Here is an 18976-nt window from a genome sequence, read left to right on the forward strand (position 1 = left end):
GATATTTTGTTTTTTTTTTTTTTTTTTTCATGCATTAATATTGAAGATAAAAGAATTATATGATAGATTAGTAACGAACATCACGTATAGGACTTTTACTTCTAAATTTAAATTATCAGTAAATTTAATTGTCCATCGTAATGTAAAGATTAGAATAATTTCATAATATAACAAATGTTGTTTTATTAATATAATTTTTATTAAAAAGAAATTATATTATAATACGTTAAAAGTTTTTAGGTAATATTCCATCGTCTTTTGCAAGGCGAACTAAACAATCATCTGATTCACCCTGTAATAAAATCAAATATCAATGTAGAGATATATAATTTATATATAATGATATATTTAATTTTCTCGTTATATATTACAATGTAACACATACCATACGACGGATTGCCCCGCATATTGCATACATTTTAGTAGAATCCGTCATACGTCCAGTTTCTGGATCTACTTCTGCCAAAGTCAATTGTATAGACGCATGATCCTTTGCATGGATAATACGATTGCTAGACGAGCTAAACAAGAACATATATTTATGTATGATATTTAATAAAAAGAGTATTATATATAATTAACAAATATACAAAGTTATACGACTAATCATATCAATACACAATTCATATCTTTATACACATGTATAATAGTAGATATATACATATATATATATTATATTTCATATTATTTATATCATAATAATTCATAAAAAGATTATCTATGCTAAAACGCATGGTACATTCTTGAAAATGCACGTGCGATTCTTACCACTTTCTGGGAATATAAAGATCAACTACGTTTCCACCATCGTCCTCCATTTTTTATAACTGCAATGAAAATGAAAAAAAAAAAAAAGATAATTTCAAATCCTTTTTACTTCTAGAAAATTTGATTTTATATATTTCAAAAATGCTCACAAACGATTGACTTCGCTCGCAAAGAGGCTAGAAGAAAGAAGAGTGAATACGCATCCAAGTAAAACAGTGTTACCAAACGATTAAACTCGAACGATGTTAAACAAAAATTCTCTAAGTTTTCTCAATAACCAATCATCGAACAGCAGTCATTGAAATGTGAACTTTGAAAACAATGATATATATCCCTACATTATCGACATTATACAAGGGTATCTTTCGATCAAGTATTTTATTTGCTTTTGTTATTACTCCTTCGTGTAATATACCGGATGTTCTGTTTAAAATTGTACACATCCAAATATTTTCTTTTGGATGGAGATATTAAAAAGCGTTGAATAAATACAGAACAAACTTGCGTTATCCGAAAGATTAGATATGATAATATGAAATACTTTTCTAAAGTTCTGGAGAAATTAAATAATCGATATTCCTTAAAATAAAACTTTATTCGTTTATTATATGATAATTCACAAAAGAACAAATTCAATGGGTATCATTGTTTTAACCTTCAGTTGACCTTTAATGAAAAGTTCACATTTGAATGAGAAAAATGTAAAAGAATTTGAACTCAATTTTTGTACAAATAATTACTTAATCAAAGTTATTATATTTAGATCTGTCGATTTGAAATGTAACACCTTGTGTATAAGTTTGAAACATCTTTCTAGATAAGACTATTTTCACTTAACGGCGCTACGGTCGTTAAAGAAGACGGTGATCTCTTATATAAAAGTAGAATTCACTCAATTTCAGTAGGTTGTTCATGGTCACGTGTTTATGATTCGGGGTTAACCAATGATACATGCGTTTTTTATTGCAGTCTAGCAAACGCTTTCCGTACGACTGGGTGTCTAGTTTGTTGTTAAAGGGATTGTTAGGCAATCGAAGAGTATGGGATCCTGACGCATAAAACTTGGACAAGTTTTTTTACTTTTCATCTTTACTTTTACGAAGTAAGTAAAAGCGCGTGCTTCTAATTGCGAAATATTACGTTATAATATATATATATATATATATATATAATATACATATATATATATAATATGCATATATAATATACATACATATATATATAATATATGATATGATATATATATATACATACACACACACACATATATATATATATCGAACTTTCGAATTAAATAAGAGAATTATATATCTGAATTCTGCTTAAATTTATTTTCATTCTCCGTATAATTCGATTGCATAGCTGTTTCGTAGCCTTGAGCGATTTAAGAAAGTAGGATGAACATGATAAGCTCGAATTTGAGAAAAATCGATCTCAATTCGAATTTTCACTTATGTATTATTATAATTTTATCTATATCTTTTTTTTTTTTTGTCTTTTTCTTTTTATTATTTTTACGTTCATTTTACTTTATAACACTGATCGTATTCAAATCGATCGGCAGTAACAAATGACTACATTTTTTCTTTCGCAAATTTATCACTTGTTGTATATATTAGTATAATGGAGTTGTTATTAAAGTTTACCAAAAAGATAATATATTTTTATTATTTCTTTATTATTATTATTAGTATTATTAGTATTATTATTATTATTATTTCTACATTAATTTAATTTTATCCTTCTTGGATGATTTTTCCTTTCTTCTAAACAGGTTTTTCTTTACCAAGTTTAGAAGAAGATACTATTAGTTTCGTTTAAGGAATGAGTAGACATGTTTTTAACGTATTAGTTACTACAATAATAATAGTAAATATTATTACGATAATATTGTTATAATATAATATATTACGTTATAGAAAGAGAGAAAATAAAGTATTAAATATTTTCAAATGCCTACATATGTCACATATAATGATAATATATATAACGTTCAATATACGGATAAAGCGTACTTAAATTCAAACGTTCGTTGAGCTTTAATCCGTGATTCAGTTATTAGATTTTATACGATTTAACAAAGCAGGCGTACACACACACACGCACACACATACACACGCACACACATGTTCAATTCATGATGCATGCGTGAACGAGATATATAAGTTGTACGTAAAGAAAGAGAGAGAAAGAGAGAGAGAGAAAGAGTGAGAGACGAAGAGAGGGAGAGAGAGAGAGAAAGAGTGAGAGACGAAGAGAGGGAGAGAGAGAGAGAGAGAGAGAGAGAGAGAGAGAGAGAAAAGAAAAGAAAAGAAAAGAAAAATAAAAAAGGTCGAACCTGTTGATTTAAAAGTTCATGTAAGGAAATGACCTTGAAAGGTGAAAATAGTCCTCTGCCATAACCGTTTTATCATCCACGTAGTAATCTATTTTAATTCAGGATTAAGTGTCATTATAAATCATTCTTTTCTACGTCAGTTTTTATATATTTTTCTTATCAATATCAGTAAATTTAACCATGCGGACTTAAGAATGAAGTTTACAAGCGAAACCGATGTTTAAATATTTGTTCCTTTTTTTTTTTTTCTTTTTTTTTTTATCTCTTTCTTTTTCTTTCCATTATTTACAATATGAAAAGATTAAAATGATAAATTTTCATTGAAATATATATATTCATGTTATAAATAATTGCAAAAATAAAATAATAGTAATAATTAAAACAATATAATAAATAAAAAAAAAAAAAAAAAAAAATGATAATAATAATGATTTTGCGTTTCACAAAGGAAAAGATCAACGATGTTTCTCTTATCGGTTATTATACGTCGAGAAAGCGTTTTTATACGTCGAGAAAAAATGATTATTATACATCGAGAAAAAATTATGTTACTTCTCTACGAAACGAAAATCACGTAATACAGGAAATTTAGTTTTCTTCATAAATCATTATCTTTAAATTTGAAGAAATACTTTCTCATACTATTTACAAGATAATGTGAAAGAATTTCTTTGTGATATCAGTTCCGCATTATTTTATTCTCTATACGAGATCATTGACGATATTAATTTTATTATTATCTTTCGAAATAATACTTGTTTAATTGTCAATCAGATATATTGTTAACAATTCATTCAAGAATAGTTTTACTTTTTTTTTTCTCTGAGTACGTGTGCGTGTGTGCGTGTGTATATCTCTTTACGTGTACGTAATCTTTGTTTTCATGTGTAATGTTGTGTAATCTTTTGTTATTCTTTTTTTTTTTCCTTTATATTAATAGTGTTCTCAAGGATTATTACCAAAACAGTAACAATAAGTGTAAATAAATGTACAGTTATTTAACTATTATTTGTGTGGGTATGTGTATATACGTGAATAGCTGAGTAAATGTATTCTTATATATATATATATATATGTATCGGGTTATTGTACATTACATACATTACATGCATTATATAAAATCACAATGAAAAACACAAATTACTGATAGAACAATGTATGACTAAATTTAATTATATATATGTATATTACCACAAAACATTGTAATAATTTATGAAATTATTGATAACAATGTAATTCTTTTACATATATAAATATAAATAAATACATGTATTTATGTATATGTCTATACATATTACACGTATACGATATACAAAGGACGATTGTTGAAGTGAAAAGAAAATTGCTGAGTAACAACGATTAATGTATAACTAAATTCAATATTCATACTATAAAAAAAGCTGCAATATTTGTACAGCTACTGAGATAACGGACAAAGCAATGTGGATATTTGAAAGAGAAGATAAGATACGATTATTATCATATTCCAACCCTTCCATAAAATAAGAAAAAAAAAAAAAAAGAAAAGATTATTGTAATATCATACCGTAATATTGAGTATAAATTATTATTGCAATTAGAAATATGTAATTACTTATTTTTCTTTTTTCTTTCCGTGTTATTCTTTTCATCTCCCCTCTCTTACTTTTCAAACAAGGTCAATCGAAAAATGCATTATCCCTTTTTATACGAAGTTATCCTTTATATATATATATATATATATTTTTTTTTGTCTCAATTTTTATATCCGTACATACATAAGATTACAATTGCAATTTTTCTTTTCTTTTCTTATTTTTCCTACTTTCTATATTGTTTTCAGAAAAGGCGAGTAAACGATCGCAATATAATATTATTGTCATGGATGGAAAACAGAAATTTGAGAAGAAAAAAAATCCTCGCGAGGAAGCCAATCCTCTTAGCGCATTAACGTTCACGTAAGTATTACTTGAAGCAATTGAAAATACTTGTTTCTATAAAAAGAAGAGTTGTTTATTATAGACACGCATATATATATATATATATATATATATATATACTTATCTATCTCATTTTAAAGTGTCTCGTTGTCATGACAATCGTTGATAAATTCTATCTTGGTGTATATTGCTTAAACTATACGATTGCAAGGTTGGATAAGGATAAATATCTTACTAAGAATTTATCTTCGTATCTGACACAAACATGTCTTTTATAAACAGGAAGGGTATCATCATTCGTTCGTCTACGGTTACGGACGATTATTGCATACCTATTGATTATGTTTGTAGTGATGACTATAAAATGTTACAATTATGTTATACTGATTACTTCTTTCTTTCCTGTTGATAATCGAAGACTAAAATATTTTACAATATTTGTTTTTATATATTTTTTTTTTTGTTGACAATGATAATGATAATTATAATTTTTGATTCATTTTGAACAAAAATTTCTCTTCTTTATTTCTATGCATATCTGTATGTCTATTTGTGGTTATACAATTAATTAAGAGGAATATTTTTATACATACATACATACATATCTATATTTATATTATATTTTCATATTTTCATGATAGGTGGATTTTACGCACTTTTTGGATAGGGTATCATAGAGATCTTGAAGTATCTGATTTATATAAGCCTCTTAAAGAGCATACAAGTAGTATACTTGGAGAAAAGCTAGCTACTTTATGGGAGGCAGAATGTCAGAGGATAAATGAAAAAAAAAATAAAACTGTTAAAAGTGATGAAAAGCTTGACGATGAAAGTAATTTGAAAGAACCTAGTTTATTGAAAGTTTTAATCAAATGCTTTGGCGCACGCATAATGGTCTATGGAATAATATTGGTCATAATGGAAATAGTACTTAGGTAATTACATATATATTATTATACAATATTTTTATTATTTTTATTCGGATAAAGTACTTATATAATTAATTAATTAGCAAGTATTTCTATTAAGTTTATTATTATTGTTATATATATATATGCAGATTATTTCAACCATTTTTCCTTGGTCTATTAATCCGTTACTATAGACCACGAGAACATACCTATACTCCGATAAATGATGATCCACTGTATAAGAAGCAAAATAATTCTGATATGCAAGTTCGCAAAAATAAGAATTTTGAGAGATTGTTAAATTTCCTTTCTGTTTTTTCCTTATTAATCATCTAAATTACATCTTCATATATGGTTGAAATTTTATTGTTTTTTGCATGTTTAGTTAATTTAGAATTTATGATTTGTCTACTACATACTCTTTTATTCATTTGTTACTCATGTTTATTTGTTTATATATATTGGTTTTGATTTAAAAAATTTTCAAGATCTATAGATGAGAATATTATGTTGTAATTTATTTGGAGTAACACTGTATTATGAAATATTTTCTAATACTAGAATGTTTATTATTTTAATTAATATTGCTGTAAGCATTAACAATTATTAACAAAAAATATTGGTAATTAATGAATATTGTAATATAACTTTTCTTTTCTTTTATATAGAGTGTTACAACCATTATTTCTTGGCTATTTACTGCGATATTATAATACTAACGAAGTATCAAAAAATGAAGCTTATTTATATGCTCTTGGAATAATACTGTGTTCTGCCGTAAATGTATTTGTTGTACACCCATACATGATGGCTATTCTTCATATGGGTATGAAAATGAGAGTAGCTTGCTGCTCCCTAATCTATAGAAAAGCACTGAGATTATCAAGAACTGCATTAGGAAAAACAACGGTTGGGCAAGCTGTTAATCTTTTATCAAATGATGTAAATAGATTTGATGTCGCTATCATATTTTTACACTACTTATGGATTGCGCCACTTGAAACTATAATTATTACCTACTTCATGTTCTCTGAAGTACAAATAGCTGCTATTATTGGTGTCGCGACATTGTTAATGTTTATACCTCTTCAAGGTAAAGCATATTTTATTTTGGTTTAACTAATAATAGTTATATATATATATATACACATAATATGTATATACGTATACACACACACACACACACACACACACATATATATATAAATAATATATTTGAACCCTTTTATTTATTTAGGATATTTGGGTAAGAAGTCATCAGAATTAAGATTAAGGACGGCTATAAGAACAGATGAAAGAGTTAGATTAACAAACGAGATCATAACAGGAATTCAAGCGATCAAAATGTATACATGGGAAAAACCATTCAGTGATTTAATAGAAAAAGCTAGAAAGTAAAACGAAATAATACAATTATCAATTATATAAACGTCATTTTTAGCCTTTTTAACTATATTCAAAATGTTTATTAATTAATAGGAAAGAAATCAACGTTATCCGTTCAACGTCATATATTCGAGGTGTTACCATGTCATTTATTATCTTCACCACAAGAATGTGTTTGTTTATCACTATATTAGCCTACGTCTTATTAGATGGAAAGATAACAGCTGAAAAAGTTTTTATATTGACAGCATATTATAATATTCTACGGCAAACTATGACAGTTTTCTTCCCACAAGGTAAGATTAAGACTATTATTAACTGTTGATATTACTGACAAATTATTAATCAAATAATTTATGTATTTCTATATTAGGTGTCACTCAAGTAGCAGAAGCTATGGTTTCTATAAAAAGATTACAAAAATTTATGATGTACGAGGAAGTGACGTCAAAAAAAAACGTAGATAAAAATAAGCATATTGTAGAACAAAAAAACAAAAACAAAACTAGTTTAAACAATGAAATAAACGAAGGTGTAACGAACAAGAGGAACAGTTGTACCGAACAACCAAAATTAGATAGCGAGGATCCTATAAAATTAGAACGTACTTCTGCTAAGTGGTTTTCATCTGAAAATGAATATACATTGCAGGATATTAATATACGTGTTCGTCCAGGTGAACTTATAGCTATAGTTGGACAAGTTGGTTCAGGGAAAAGCAGTTTGTTAAATGTTATTTTGAAGGAATTGAAAGTATGCTCGGGTACTTTGCAGGTATGTTAATCTATTTATAACAATATTATTAGCATATGATATTTGTTTAGACGGGATTAAAATAATTGACATTAAATCGTTTCATTATCTTTCACTTACAGGTTAATGGAAACATTTCTTACGCTAGTCAAGAACCATGGTTATTTGCTGGTTCAGTTAGACAAAATATTTTATTTGGTCGAACAATGGACCAAGTTCGATACAATAATGTTATTAAAGTATGTCAATTAAAAAGAGACTTTACGTTGTTACCTTACGGTGATAAGACAATAGTAGGAGAACGAGGTATAAGTTTGTCCGGTGGTCAACGTGCTAGGTCAGTATACTTTAATTGGGATTAAATAATTATCTTAAAAATATATTAAAAATATTAGAATAAACCAAAAAAAACAAACAAACAAAAAATAGGATAAATTTAGCAAGAGCGGTTTATGCAGAATCGGATATTTACTTGCTGGATGATCCATTAAGCGCCGTAGATGCTCACGTTGGTAAGCACATGTTCGAAGAGTGCGTTGTTAAGTACTTAAAAGGAAAAACCAGAGTTCTTGTTACTCATCAATTACAGTATTTGCACAATGTCGGTAGAATTATCGTGTTGAAGGATGGCGTGATACAGGCGGAGGGGTAAGTATTTAAAAGTAATATCAAAATTTATTTTTTTTAATAAATATCAATATAACGTAACGCCATTAATAAGGACGTACGACGAGTTGGGCTCGAAAGGAGTCGATTTTGGTCGTTTGTTGGAAACTCCAACATACGTCGAGGAACAATCTTCTTCTACGCCTGCAAGTAGAAGCAATTCCCGTAATCCAAGTATCACTTCATTGAGTTCCTGTAAAACGAATGACACCAGCAAGCAACCAGAACCGGAAGAGGTAATAATATATTTACTACAAGGGGACTGAACCTATTATTATTATTATTATTATTATTATTATTATTATTATTATCTACATTATTCTTTTACATTTATTTTCTATAGTTAGCCGAAATGCGGACTAAAGGTAGCGTTTCAGGAAAAGTCTATGCAGGCTATTTCTTAGCCGGTGGTAATTGGTGCGTAGTTACATTAGTTTTTGGATTTTGTGTAATGGCTCAATCGGCAGCAAGCGGAGGTGATTTCTTTATATCTCAGTGGGTCAATATGGAAGAGATATCAGTAAGAACAAATCAGATTTTTAATGTTAAGATCGTATCGTTCTATTTATTTAAACTTCATTCTCTCGTTATAATCTTATCAATAGATAAATGTAACGGACGATGGTATTAAACACTTAGACTGGAAAGGACCAATTGATCGAGAAACTTGTATTTATATATACAGTGCTTTAACTGTACTTACCATAGGAATAACGCTCATACGTTCAGTATCATTTTTTGATATGTGTATGCGAGCGTCAATGACGTTACACGATAAAATGTTTCGTTGTATCAGTAATGCAAAAATGCGATTTTTCAACACTAATAACTCTGGCAGAGTTCTCAATCGATTTTCCAAGGACATGGGAGCCGTAGATGAACTTTTACCAATTGCATTGATCGATTGCGTACAAATTGGCCTATCATTGTTCGGAATTATAATAGTCGTTGCCATTGCTAATCCATGGTTAATGATACCGACTGTTTTAATTGGATTTGTATTTTACTATCTACGAGTCTTCTATATTGCCACAAGTCGCAGTGTTAAACGTCTCGAAGGAATCAGTGAGTACCTCAAATACAATAATACTACGATAATATTACTATGATAAAGATATCGGTATTTACATTTTCGATTCGATTTCGAAAAATAGATGATATTCGATCACGTCGTGTTCGAATATAGATACTTTTCATATATTAATAAGATAATTCATAAATATATTATTGGAGAGAACCAATGAGTATAACATAAATGGTCATCAGCCCGTTCACCGGTGTTTGGACACCTGAACGCAACTCTACAGGGTTTACCAACGATACGATCCTTCGATGCTGGTGAAATCCTTATTAAGGAGTTCGACAACCATCAGGATTTGCATTCCTCGGCTTGGTTCATATTCATTGCCTCCTCTCGTGCCTTTGGATTTTGGTTAGACGTCTTCTGCCTAGTGTACATAGCTCTGGTCACTCTGAGCTTTCTCATTATGTACGATGATGCTTCTGGATCGATGAAGGGTGGTGACGTTGGTCTGGCGATTACTCAAAGTATTGGCTTGACTGGTATGTTCCAATGGGGAATGCGACAGAGTACGGAATTGGAAAATCAAATGACCTCGGTTGAACGTATACTCGAGTACAGGTATGTGCTACTAATAGATTCGAATAATCTTTGGAAGTGTGGCTAGCGTTAAATATTTTAGAGAGAATATAAGTTTAGATATTAATTAATACATATTAAGAAAGTTTTACTCATTCGAGAATCGTCGAATGAATGATTTCTCAAGTCTTACTCAAAGTAGATCACATGAGAATTATCTATGTTTTTTTTTTCTTTTTTTTTTTTTTTTATTCGATCGTACCTCTACCCTCATATTTTCTTTTCAAATATGCATTATCAGCGAGTAAGTCGCGAGAAGTTGTCGTTTTTGAAAGCGAATCTCTCAGCGTAAAAGTTTTGGAAAACCTTGCTTTTTAGATTATATTTCAAACCAATGGTTCGTAAGAATAAATCAATAATTAATTAGAAATCGTTTGTAGATAAAATATCTTTGTATTATCTGAAATCGAAGAGAGAATTAATTTTTCAGCAAAATGGAGAGCGAACCACCGTTGGAAAGTACACCCGACAAGAAACCACCAGAAAATTGGCCGCAACAGGGAAAGATCGAGTTTAGAGGTGTATCGATGCGTTATGCATTGTTGGAACCACCTGTATTGATGGATCTTACTTTCGAGATAAAAGCAAAGGAAAAGATAGGTATAGTGGGTAGAACAGGTGCAGGAAAATCATCTTTGATTTCTGCCTTGTTCCGTTTCGCTGAAATCGATGGACCGATATTGATTGACGATATAGATACAAGCGTGATAGGCCTTCACGATCTTCGTTCGAAAATGAGTATAATACCACAAGAGCCTTTCTTATTTTCTGGCTCGTTGAGAAGAAATCTTGATCCGTTTGATAACTATCAAGACAGTCTATTGTGGCAAGCATTGGAAGAAGTTGAACTTAAAGAAATGGGATTGGAAGCTCATATAAACGAAGGTGGATCTAATTTGAGCGTTGGCCAACGACAGCTCGTATGTTTGGCACGAGCGATCGTACGAAATAATCCGATTCTTATCTTGGACGAAGCTACGGCCAATGTCGATCCACGTACGGATGAACTTATACAAAAGACTATACGTCGAAAATTTGAAAACTGCACGGTACTTACTATCGCTCATCGTCTTAATACTGTGATGGATAGCGATCGTATATTGGTAATGGATGCCGGTCATGCGGTGGTAAGTTAATCCTGTATCTTAATTATTTTATTTATTTTTCTTTAGATCCTTTATATCTTTATTTATTTTATATAAGTTATCCTATATCTTTATCAGACATATTCAAGGTCTTTATCTCATGTCGACGAATCTTGTTCTCTTGATTTTCTTTTTTCTTTCTTTCTTTTTTCGTACCATGCTTTCTTTGATAGTATATGCTTATATTATGTCGATTGTATATCATCTTGGTACGTCTTAATGATATTCTAAAAGAATGATGACGTTTTTTATTTCTCTCTTTCTTTCTTTCTTTCTTTCTTTTTTTTCGTCAAATTTGCAGGAATTCGATCATCCCCATATACTGTTACAAAACAGTAAAGGATACTTATACAATATGGTGCAAGAAACGGGTCAAGCCATGGCGGACGCCTTGACCGTCGTAGCTCATGATAATTATACGTCTCGTTACAACTCTACGTCGCTTTGATGTGTGACACGTAAAATCATCACCACGTTAGCCTTTTATTAGCGCCGTTTTTATACGAGTCGATAGAGATTAGTTAACTCGAAAATATTTTCCATAAATGCGGCAAAGTTTCAAATACTTATTTTTTTTGGGCACGACCGTAGCGTGAAAATTATTCTATATGATTTATATACATAAATGTGTGTGTGTGTATGTGTGTGTGTAAAACATATGTCATATTAGGCGATCATCTCCAAAATTATTTAAGATATTCATAAACACTTGCGAATCTTTAACTTTTATATATTAAAATCGAAATGCGCGAGTGTGTTTGTCATATATGCATATTATATGCCATGCTCTGTCTGTGTGTGTGTGTGTGTGTGTGTGTACGTGCGTATGCGAGTATGTGTGTATCCATTCTAAACGATTAGATGGATTGACTTAAAAATTTATGCCAAAAATAAAATAACCTTCGACGATAATATACACACAAGTTCCAATTTCTGATGTCGAAATGAACATTCTCAAGAATAATACAAACATTAAAATTAATATAAAATCTATATGAAATTATATAGATATATTTTAAATAATAATTAGCCAGTCATCATTATAACGCGAACTACATTTCGGTCGTGCCTAATTCTGTGTTCGACACAGTACATGCCTGGTTTTTTCTTTTTATTTCGTTTCTTTCTTTTTCTTTGGATTATTTTACATTTATATATTCTCTATAAATAATATTCTTTGATAGCAAATCTTAATGAAATTGTAGAGAACCATTTTATACTGTCTGGCGCTGGCGCGGATTCAGTATTATTACTTAATATTTTATATCTTATTATACTTTTTGTTTATCTCTCTCTATCTCTATCTACCGGAAGTACTTAACGATAAATTACCGCTTTACTTAATAATAATGTTCTATTTTTATACGTATTATATATTATATATATATATATATATTATATATATATATATATTATATATATATAACTTTCAAGAAAGATAAAAAAAGAAAATATATTATAATTGCGTACTTATTTCTTATATAATATATTGGACGTTTTATATCAACCATATATATATGTACACACAATGCGTTGCGTGCTATATAAACAAAAAACACTTTAGAAACTCAAAATGCCAAAGGACAGGTGCTTACATTATACTTCTTTTCAATGAAGATATGCCTATAATGATTATAAAGAGTGTTAATTATATATGTATATATATGTATGTATATATATATATATATATATCCATTTTTTATTATTAAAACGTTGAAACTGTACGCGAACTATGCATATGTATATGTATCATAGAATAAAAAAATAGATCCTTTTAGGAATTAGAAAAAAAAAGCGAAAAAGGAAAAAAAGAAGGTATACATCAGCTTTTCATACAATTTTCCTTTTACATTTTATATTATAAACATTTGAAACGAACATGTAATGAGAATAATTAATAATGAATTAGGTAGCATCACGGCATCACAATTTTTATCGCCCTGGCTCGTAGATTAGATTAAAGAAAATACTCTTCGCTCGTAAGAGATTCAAATCATGTATATTACATCGCATTCATACTTAGAGAAACATTCACACACATATACACATTAAACATCAAACATATAAGTACGTACATACATACATGTTACATACACGTGCGCGTGCGCACTCACACAACATATATACGAGCGCAAGCATTTCATCTATCGATACATTTTAGATCAATATTCTAAGATGTCTCCTATTCGATCATTATTATAGCTCTGTCGATGAAATGATTGCTCTTTTACAAGTGCCTCTAATTAAATGTAATTCTTATAAATAAAATATAGATGTACAGAAGGAAATTACTTTAATCAATGCCACTATCTCTCAATGTGGTCCGCCTTCTTAACGAGTCATTTTTATCCTTCTCGTTAGAATTCTTTAGTATGGAGTATATCTTTTTTATTATTATTATTATTATTACTACTATTACTATTCCTACTATTATTATTATTATTATTATTATTATTATTATTGTTATAATTATTATTGTTATAATTATTATTATATTATTATTATTATTATTATTATTACTATTGTATATCATTATTATTAGTAGTAAAAATGTTGAAATTGTATGCGAAGTATGTATATATAGATATATATTTATTACAGAATGAGAACATAGATCGCGTCAGGAATTGAAAAAAAAAAAAAAAGAAAAGAAAAATAAGTATATCTTAAATTTTTGTTCTATTATCATTCTATATTTTATATTATAAACATTTGAAACGACGATGGAATAAGAAAAATTATTAATTAATTACTATGCATTATGGGATCACGATTTTTCGTCCTGGCTTGTCAGACTAAAAAAAAAAAAAATTACTTTTTTCTGATAGAAGATCCGAATCATGTATGTATATTATACACGCGCACGCACATATACACACGCTGTAGGATATATCGATATCGTGTTGTTATTTAAAAATTGGTTATGATGACAATAAAAAAACAAAAAAAGAGAAGAGAATGATTTGAAGAAAAAAAAAAAGGAAAAGAAAAATCGATTCGTGTTATTTAGAATAAAAATTATTGATCTACTCTCTTGAGACGAACTCGTAACAAAAGAAACAGAAAGAAATATATTTCCCAAAATTTCAATTTGTTTTCTGATCAAAAGACGGGCATCATCTCAATAATGATTCGTCCGGTATGTAAGAAAATTATTATTTAATTTCTATGTTAACGCAGGTAACAAAAGAGAATCCGTTGATTTGAATTTGCCGCCATGATCGACGAAAAGAAACAAAAATTATCATCGAGTTCATGAGAGAGATAGCTCCTAATATTTAAAAAAAAAATCAAAACGGAAAAATATGTATACACATATATATATATACATATACGTATATATATAAATAAAAATAGCATCGAAATGGTTACGAGCGTGTGTGTGTGTGTGTGTGTGTGTGCGTGCGTGCGTGCGTGCGTATGTCGTATGCAATTCATCGTGTCTCTCGTCTCGCCATAACGTTTCTTTTATGTTTGTTTAACCGTATCGTTATTAAATAAAAAAAAAAAAAAAAAGATAAAAATGAAACGAAAGATAGAGAAAGAGAGAAAGAGAGAGGGAAAGAGATAGAGATAGAGGGAGATAGAGAAAGAGAAAAATAAAATAAAAAGATACGTATCTACATCTATACTCTGCTTATACTCATCTCGCAATGATCGCTCACAATGATTATTGTAAATCATTAAAGCGTATTGTCGCGAGCTAAGTACACTAGTGTATTGTAATACTGACAGTAAAGAGATTACCATATTAATGTTAGATAAAAATTAATAATCCGACGACGGAATAATAAAGCTTTCTTAACTTTTATAATAATTATGTGCTTTTACACGGGACACGTACATATACACATACACATACATACGGACTAACAATTACGATTACCAATCATTAAACGTATTAAGTTATCATACAGTAGAACTCGGAACGGAACGGAATAAAAACAGAAACAGAAACGGAAACGGAAAACGGAAACGGAAACGAAACGTTTGAAATGAAATATATATTTTTTTCTTTTTCTCTATTTTCGTTTTTTTTTCTTTCTTTTTTTTCTTTTTTTTTTTTTTTTTTTTTTTAACCGAGTTCCGCTGTAATCACAATCGTTAGGAGGAAAGTCTTTATCGTTTAGTTTTATTTTTTTATCTTTTTGTTTTTTCTTTTTTTTAATTACATTTACTATTACTATTATTATTATTATTTTTATTTTTATTATTTTTATTATTATTATTATTATTATTATTATTATTATTACTATTATTATTACGGTGTTATTATTTATCGTTATTGTTGTTGTTCTTGTTATTGTTGTTGTTGTTGTTGTTATCATTATTGCTTCATGGATATATCTTTTTATGGATCGAGCAGAGGGCGTTACGGGTGGTGGCGCGACGCAAAAGAAAGTCACGTGATAATATGAACATCATATAATAGAAAAGAAACAAATTAAGAAGAGAGTTATAAATGAGGAAAAATATTGATAAATATGAAATTTTATATATATATATATATATCTGTATATACGTATATATATGTATATGTATATATATATATGTATATGTATATATGTATATATATATATGTATATGTATATATGTATATATATACACATGTATATGTATATATATATATGTATATGTATATATGTATATGTATATATGCATATATATACACATGTATATGTATATACGTATATATGTGTATATACGTATATATATATAAAAAAAAGGAAAAAGCTTATTTGCTAACCATTTACGCATTCGTCTCGTATCGTAAAATTGTATCGTTGCTTCTGGAAAGGCATTGAAAAAATATGCCCGAAACACATGGCCTAAATTATCATCATCATCATCATTATAATCATCATCATCATCATCATCGTTATCATCATTATCATTATTGTAATCATCATCACTGTTATCATTACTTATCATATACATATAATATATCCATTTATATTTCTTAAAGGTATTTGTAATTGTTTAAAGAAAGAAAATAAAAAAGAAAAATAAAAAATAAAAAAAGAAGAACAGAAAGTTGGCGAGCGAATATATCGCATAATATATAAATTAAAAAGAGAAAAACTAATCAACGGGCTAATCGAATAAATAAATAAGAAAAGTGAACAGTATCGTTAGTGTGTGAACGTATCATTGAGATACGCACATATATATATATATATATAATGTTTTATATATATATATATATACATACACGCGAACACACATACACATACACGCATACATGCAAACACACACATACAGAAAAAGAAAAATAGCTTAAAAGACGAAAATCGTGGAGATTGTTTCTCTAAATCGCTTTTATTACGAGAAATGCTTTCACACGCTCGTTTTGAGATGGAAGACTTTTTTCTCTCATCGTTCTCGCTCTTCCTTCTTGTTTTATTTTTCTTTATAATTTTCTATGTTCTTTTCCTTTCTTCTTTTCTTGTTTTCTTTTTTCTCTCTTTTTTCTTTTTTCTTCATGGTTGTTACAAAGTACGCCAGGACGAATAAAAATAAAAGCATCGATAATAATTGGCGAGAGAGATTAGGTCATTCGGCGAATCTCTTACGATTTACATACATATACAGTCTATCGAGAGCTTACTTATTCAAGCTTTATACATTGACGAACAAAGACAGAACACACACAAGAATCCGGTGGATCTCGCGGACGAATTTTCACGAGGTGGTATACATATACATACATTTGAAAAGAAAGTGTATGTGTGTGAGAGAGAGAGAGAGAGAGAGAGAGAGAGAGAGAGAGGAGACGAAAGAGGTAAAGAGAGGAAACGAGAGAGAAACAGGGAGAGCACGAATTAGTACGAATTTTTTCGATATGTGACGAAGATTACAATTGTTCTTCGATCGTCAAGTACGATACAATCGGAGGGCTGCATTGCTCTCCTTTCTCGAGAATTAAAAATGAAAAGAGACGGAAAAAGAAAAAAAGGGGAAGAGAGAGAGAGAGAAAGAGAGAGAGAGAGAGAGAGAGAGAGAGAGACTAAGAGAGAGACAGAGTATGCGAAAATTTGTCGTATGATTAAAAAATAAGAATAAAAAGAAATCGTAATAGAGAAAAAGACAGAAGTTTACATTCTCATTTTCATTTTCATTTTCTCTCTCTCTCTCTCTCTCTCTCTCTCTACTTTTCTCTCTCTCCCTCCCTCTCTCTCTCTCTCTCTCTCTCTCTTCCTCTCTTTATAACTATCATCGAATCGTTCGAAAAAGCTCGCGTCAAATTTAAATACATATTTTGATATTGATATTCTCAAAGAGTTTAAATTTCTTTCCCTGAAACGAGCATATCTACATATAGAGTGGAATATTTATAGGACGGGGAATAAAGTTAAACCCAATAAATACAAGCACATTGCTTCTCGACTTGATAAAATCTAGGGGTACGGCCAACCGTCCCCCTTACCCCTTTCTTCTCTTCTCTTCCCTTCTCTTGAACTTGTGCATGATGGTCAAAGAGTTAAAAAGTTTCTAATTTTTCTTTTAGAAATATTCGTTTAAAAACTTTTTAGAAGCATTCCGAATGATTCGACAATACAATCACTTTGTTCATAATTCTCATATAAAGATTTCATGAGAGAGAAAAAAAAAGAGAGTGAGAGAGACAGAGAAATAATGAAATTGAATAAAATAATAATAATAATAATATAATATAATAATAATTAATAATAAGAATTAATAATAATAATAATTAATAATTAATAATTAATAATTAATAATTAATAATAATAATAATAATAATAATAATAATAATAATAATAAAAGTATTAGAGATGAAATAGGAGATTGGGAAATAGAGACTGCGTGGAAGGGAAATAATAAAAATAGGGGTTAAATTAAACGAGAACTTCGAGACTCTCGCGCGAACGTGCCTTCTGTTGTCCGCACTTGCCGTTCGATTGGACGATCATCGCGACCGATTGGCAGGTACTCTCGTTTCCGATTGGTCTCATCGGTGGCATCGCGAGTCTTAGCTTGTACCAAAACTTACGGCGATCGCCCGATGATAGGAAACTTGTCGAAGAGAATGAAAAGGAGGAGGAGGAAAGTGGATTTAAGGATTTATCGACTGTGTTTGATTCGTCCCATCGAAGGATCTTTAAACGATCGAAGAGGACGTAGTCACTGTCGGTTCGATCACCGCGTCTAGATGATGGTTTCCCCATCGTCGTTGTACTCGGTAAATCCTTCAGCATCACTGCGATTGTAGTTGTCGATAGGCCAGCAAGCTGTTTCAGTATTGGCAGTACGCTTGCCTCCGTCCAAACGTCACTTAACGATGCTGGACTCAGCACAACGATTACACGCCTAGCCGTACTTGCATGCGGTCCAATTTCCAGATTCCCTGAGGAAACAGATAAACATCTATCAGATAAACATCTATCAGATAAACGTTAGATAAGTCTCAT

The 18976-nt window shown here is 29.5% G+C and overlaps 3 protein-coding genes across 9 annotated transcripts in view; 1 reads left to right on the plus strand and 2 right to left on the minus strand.

Moving 5' to 3' along the window:
* Positions 1-179: 179 nt before the first annotated feature.
* On the minus strand, positions 180-1014 carry LOC122631298 (40S ribosomal protein S21). The gene is made up of 4 exons (XM_043816824.1): positions 918-1014; positions 769-827; positions 386-521; positions 180-292 (listed from the first exon to the last, which is right to left on the minus strand). Exons 2-4 carry the CDS (start codon positions 816-818, stop codon positions 227-229), a joined length of 252 nt encoding a protein of 83 aa, XP_043672759.1. The 5' UTR covers positions 819-827; positions 918-1014; the 3' UTR covers positions 180-226.
* Positions 1015-1675: 661 nt separating this feature from the next.
* On the plus strand, positions 1676-12462 carry LOC122631280 (probable multidrug resistance-associated protein lethal(2)03659). 4 transcript variants are annotated; one of them, XM_043816759.1, is made up of 16 exons: positions 1676-1870; positions 4929-5043; positions 5667-5960; positions 6086-6199; positions 6605-7029; positions 7174-7330; positions 7416-7618; positions 7696-8096; positions 8198-8412; positions 8505-8723; positions 8797-8977; positions 9085-9261; positions 9347-9806; positions 10008-10383; positions 10832-11542; positions 11613-11793. In XM_043816759.1, the coding sequence occupies exons 2-15, from the start codon at positions 4967-4969 to the stop codon at positions 11535-11537; spliced, it is 4005 nt and encodes a 1334-aa protein (XP_043672694.1). In that variant the 5' UTR covers positions 1676-1870; positions 4929-4966; the 3' UTR covers positions 11538-11542; positions 11613-11793. The 4 variants fall into 4 exon arrangements, with proteins under 4 accessions (XP_043672694.1, XP_043672692.1, XP_043672693.1 ...); XM_043816757.1 differs by lacking the exon at positions 11613-11793 and adding an exon at positions 11848-12462 and having other exon boundaries at positions 1677-1870; positions 10832-11528; XM_043816758.1 differs by lacking the exons at positions 6086-6199; positions 11613-11793 and adding an exon at positions 11848-12462 and having other exon boundaries at positions 1677-1870; positions 10832-11528.
* A 5799-nt stretch (positions 12463-18261) lies between these two features.
* LOC122631286 (interleukin-1 receptor accessory protein-like 1-B) overlaps positions 18262-18976 on the minus strand; it is a 193240-nt gene continuing 192525 nt past the window's right edge. For all 4 annotated transcript variants that reach the window (XM_043816800.1, XM_043816798.1, XM_043816797.1 and 1 more), the window contains exon 8: positions 18262-18912. In XM_043816800.1, coding sequence (XP_043672735.1) covers positions 18404-18912 — 509 coding nt within the window. In that variant the 3' untranslated portion in view covers positions 18262-18403. The remainder of the gene's footprint in view (positions 18913-18976) is intronic.

Source organism: Vespula pensylvanica, chromosome 8 (genome assembly GCF_014466175.1).
Source record: "Vespula pensylvanica isolate Volc-1 chromosome 8, ASM1446617v1, whole genome shotgun sequence".
Classification (NCBI taxonomy): Eukaryota; Metazoa; Arthropoda; class Insecta; order Hymenoptera; family Vespidae; genus Vespula; species Vespula pensylvanica.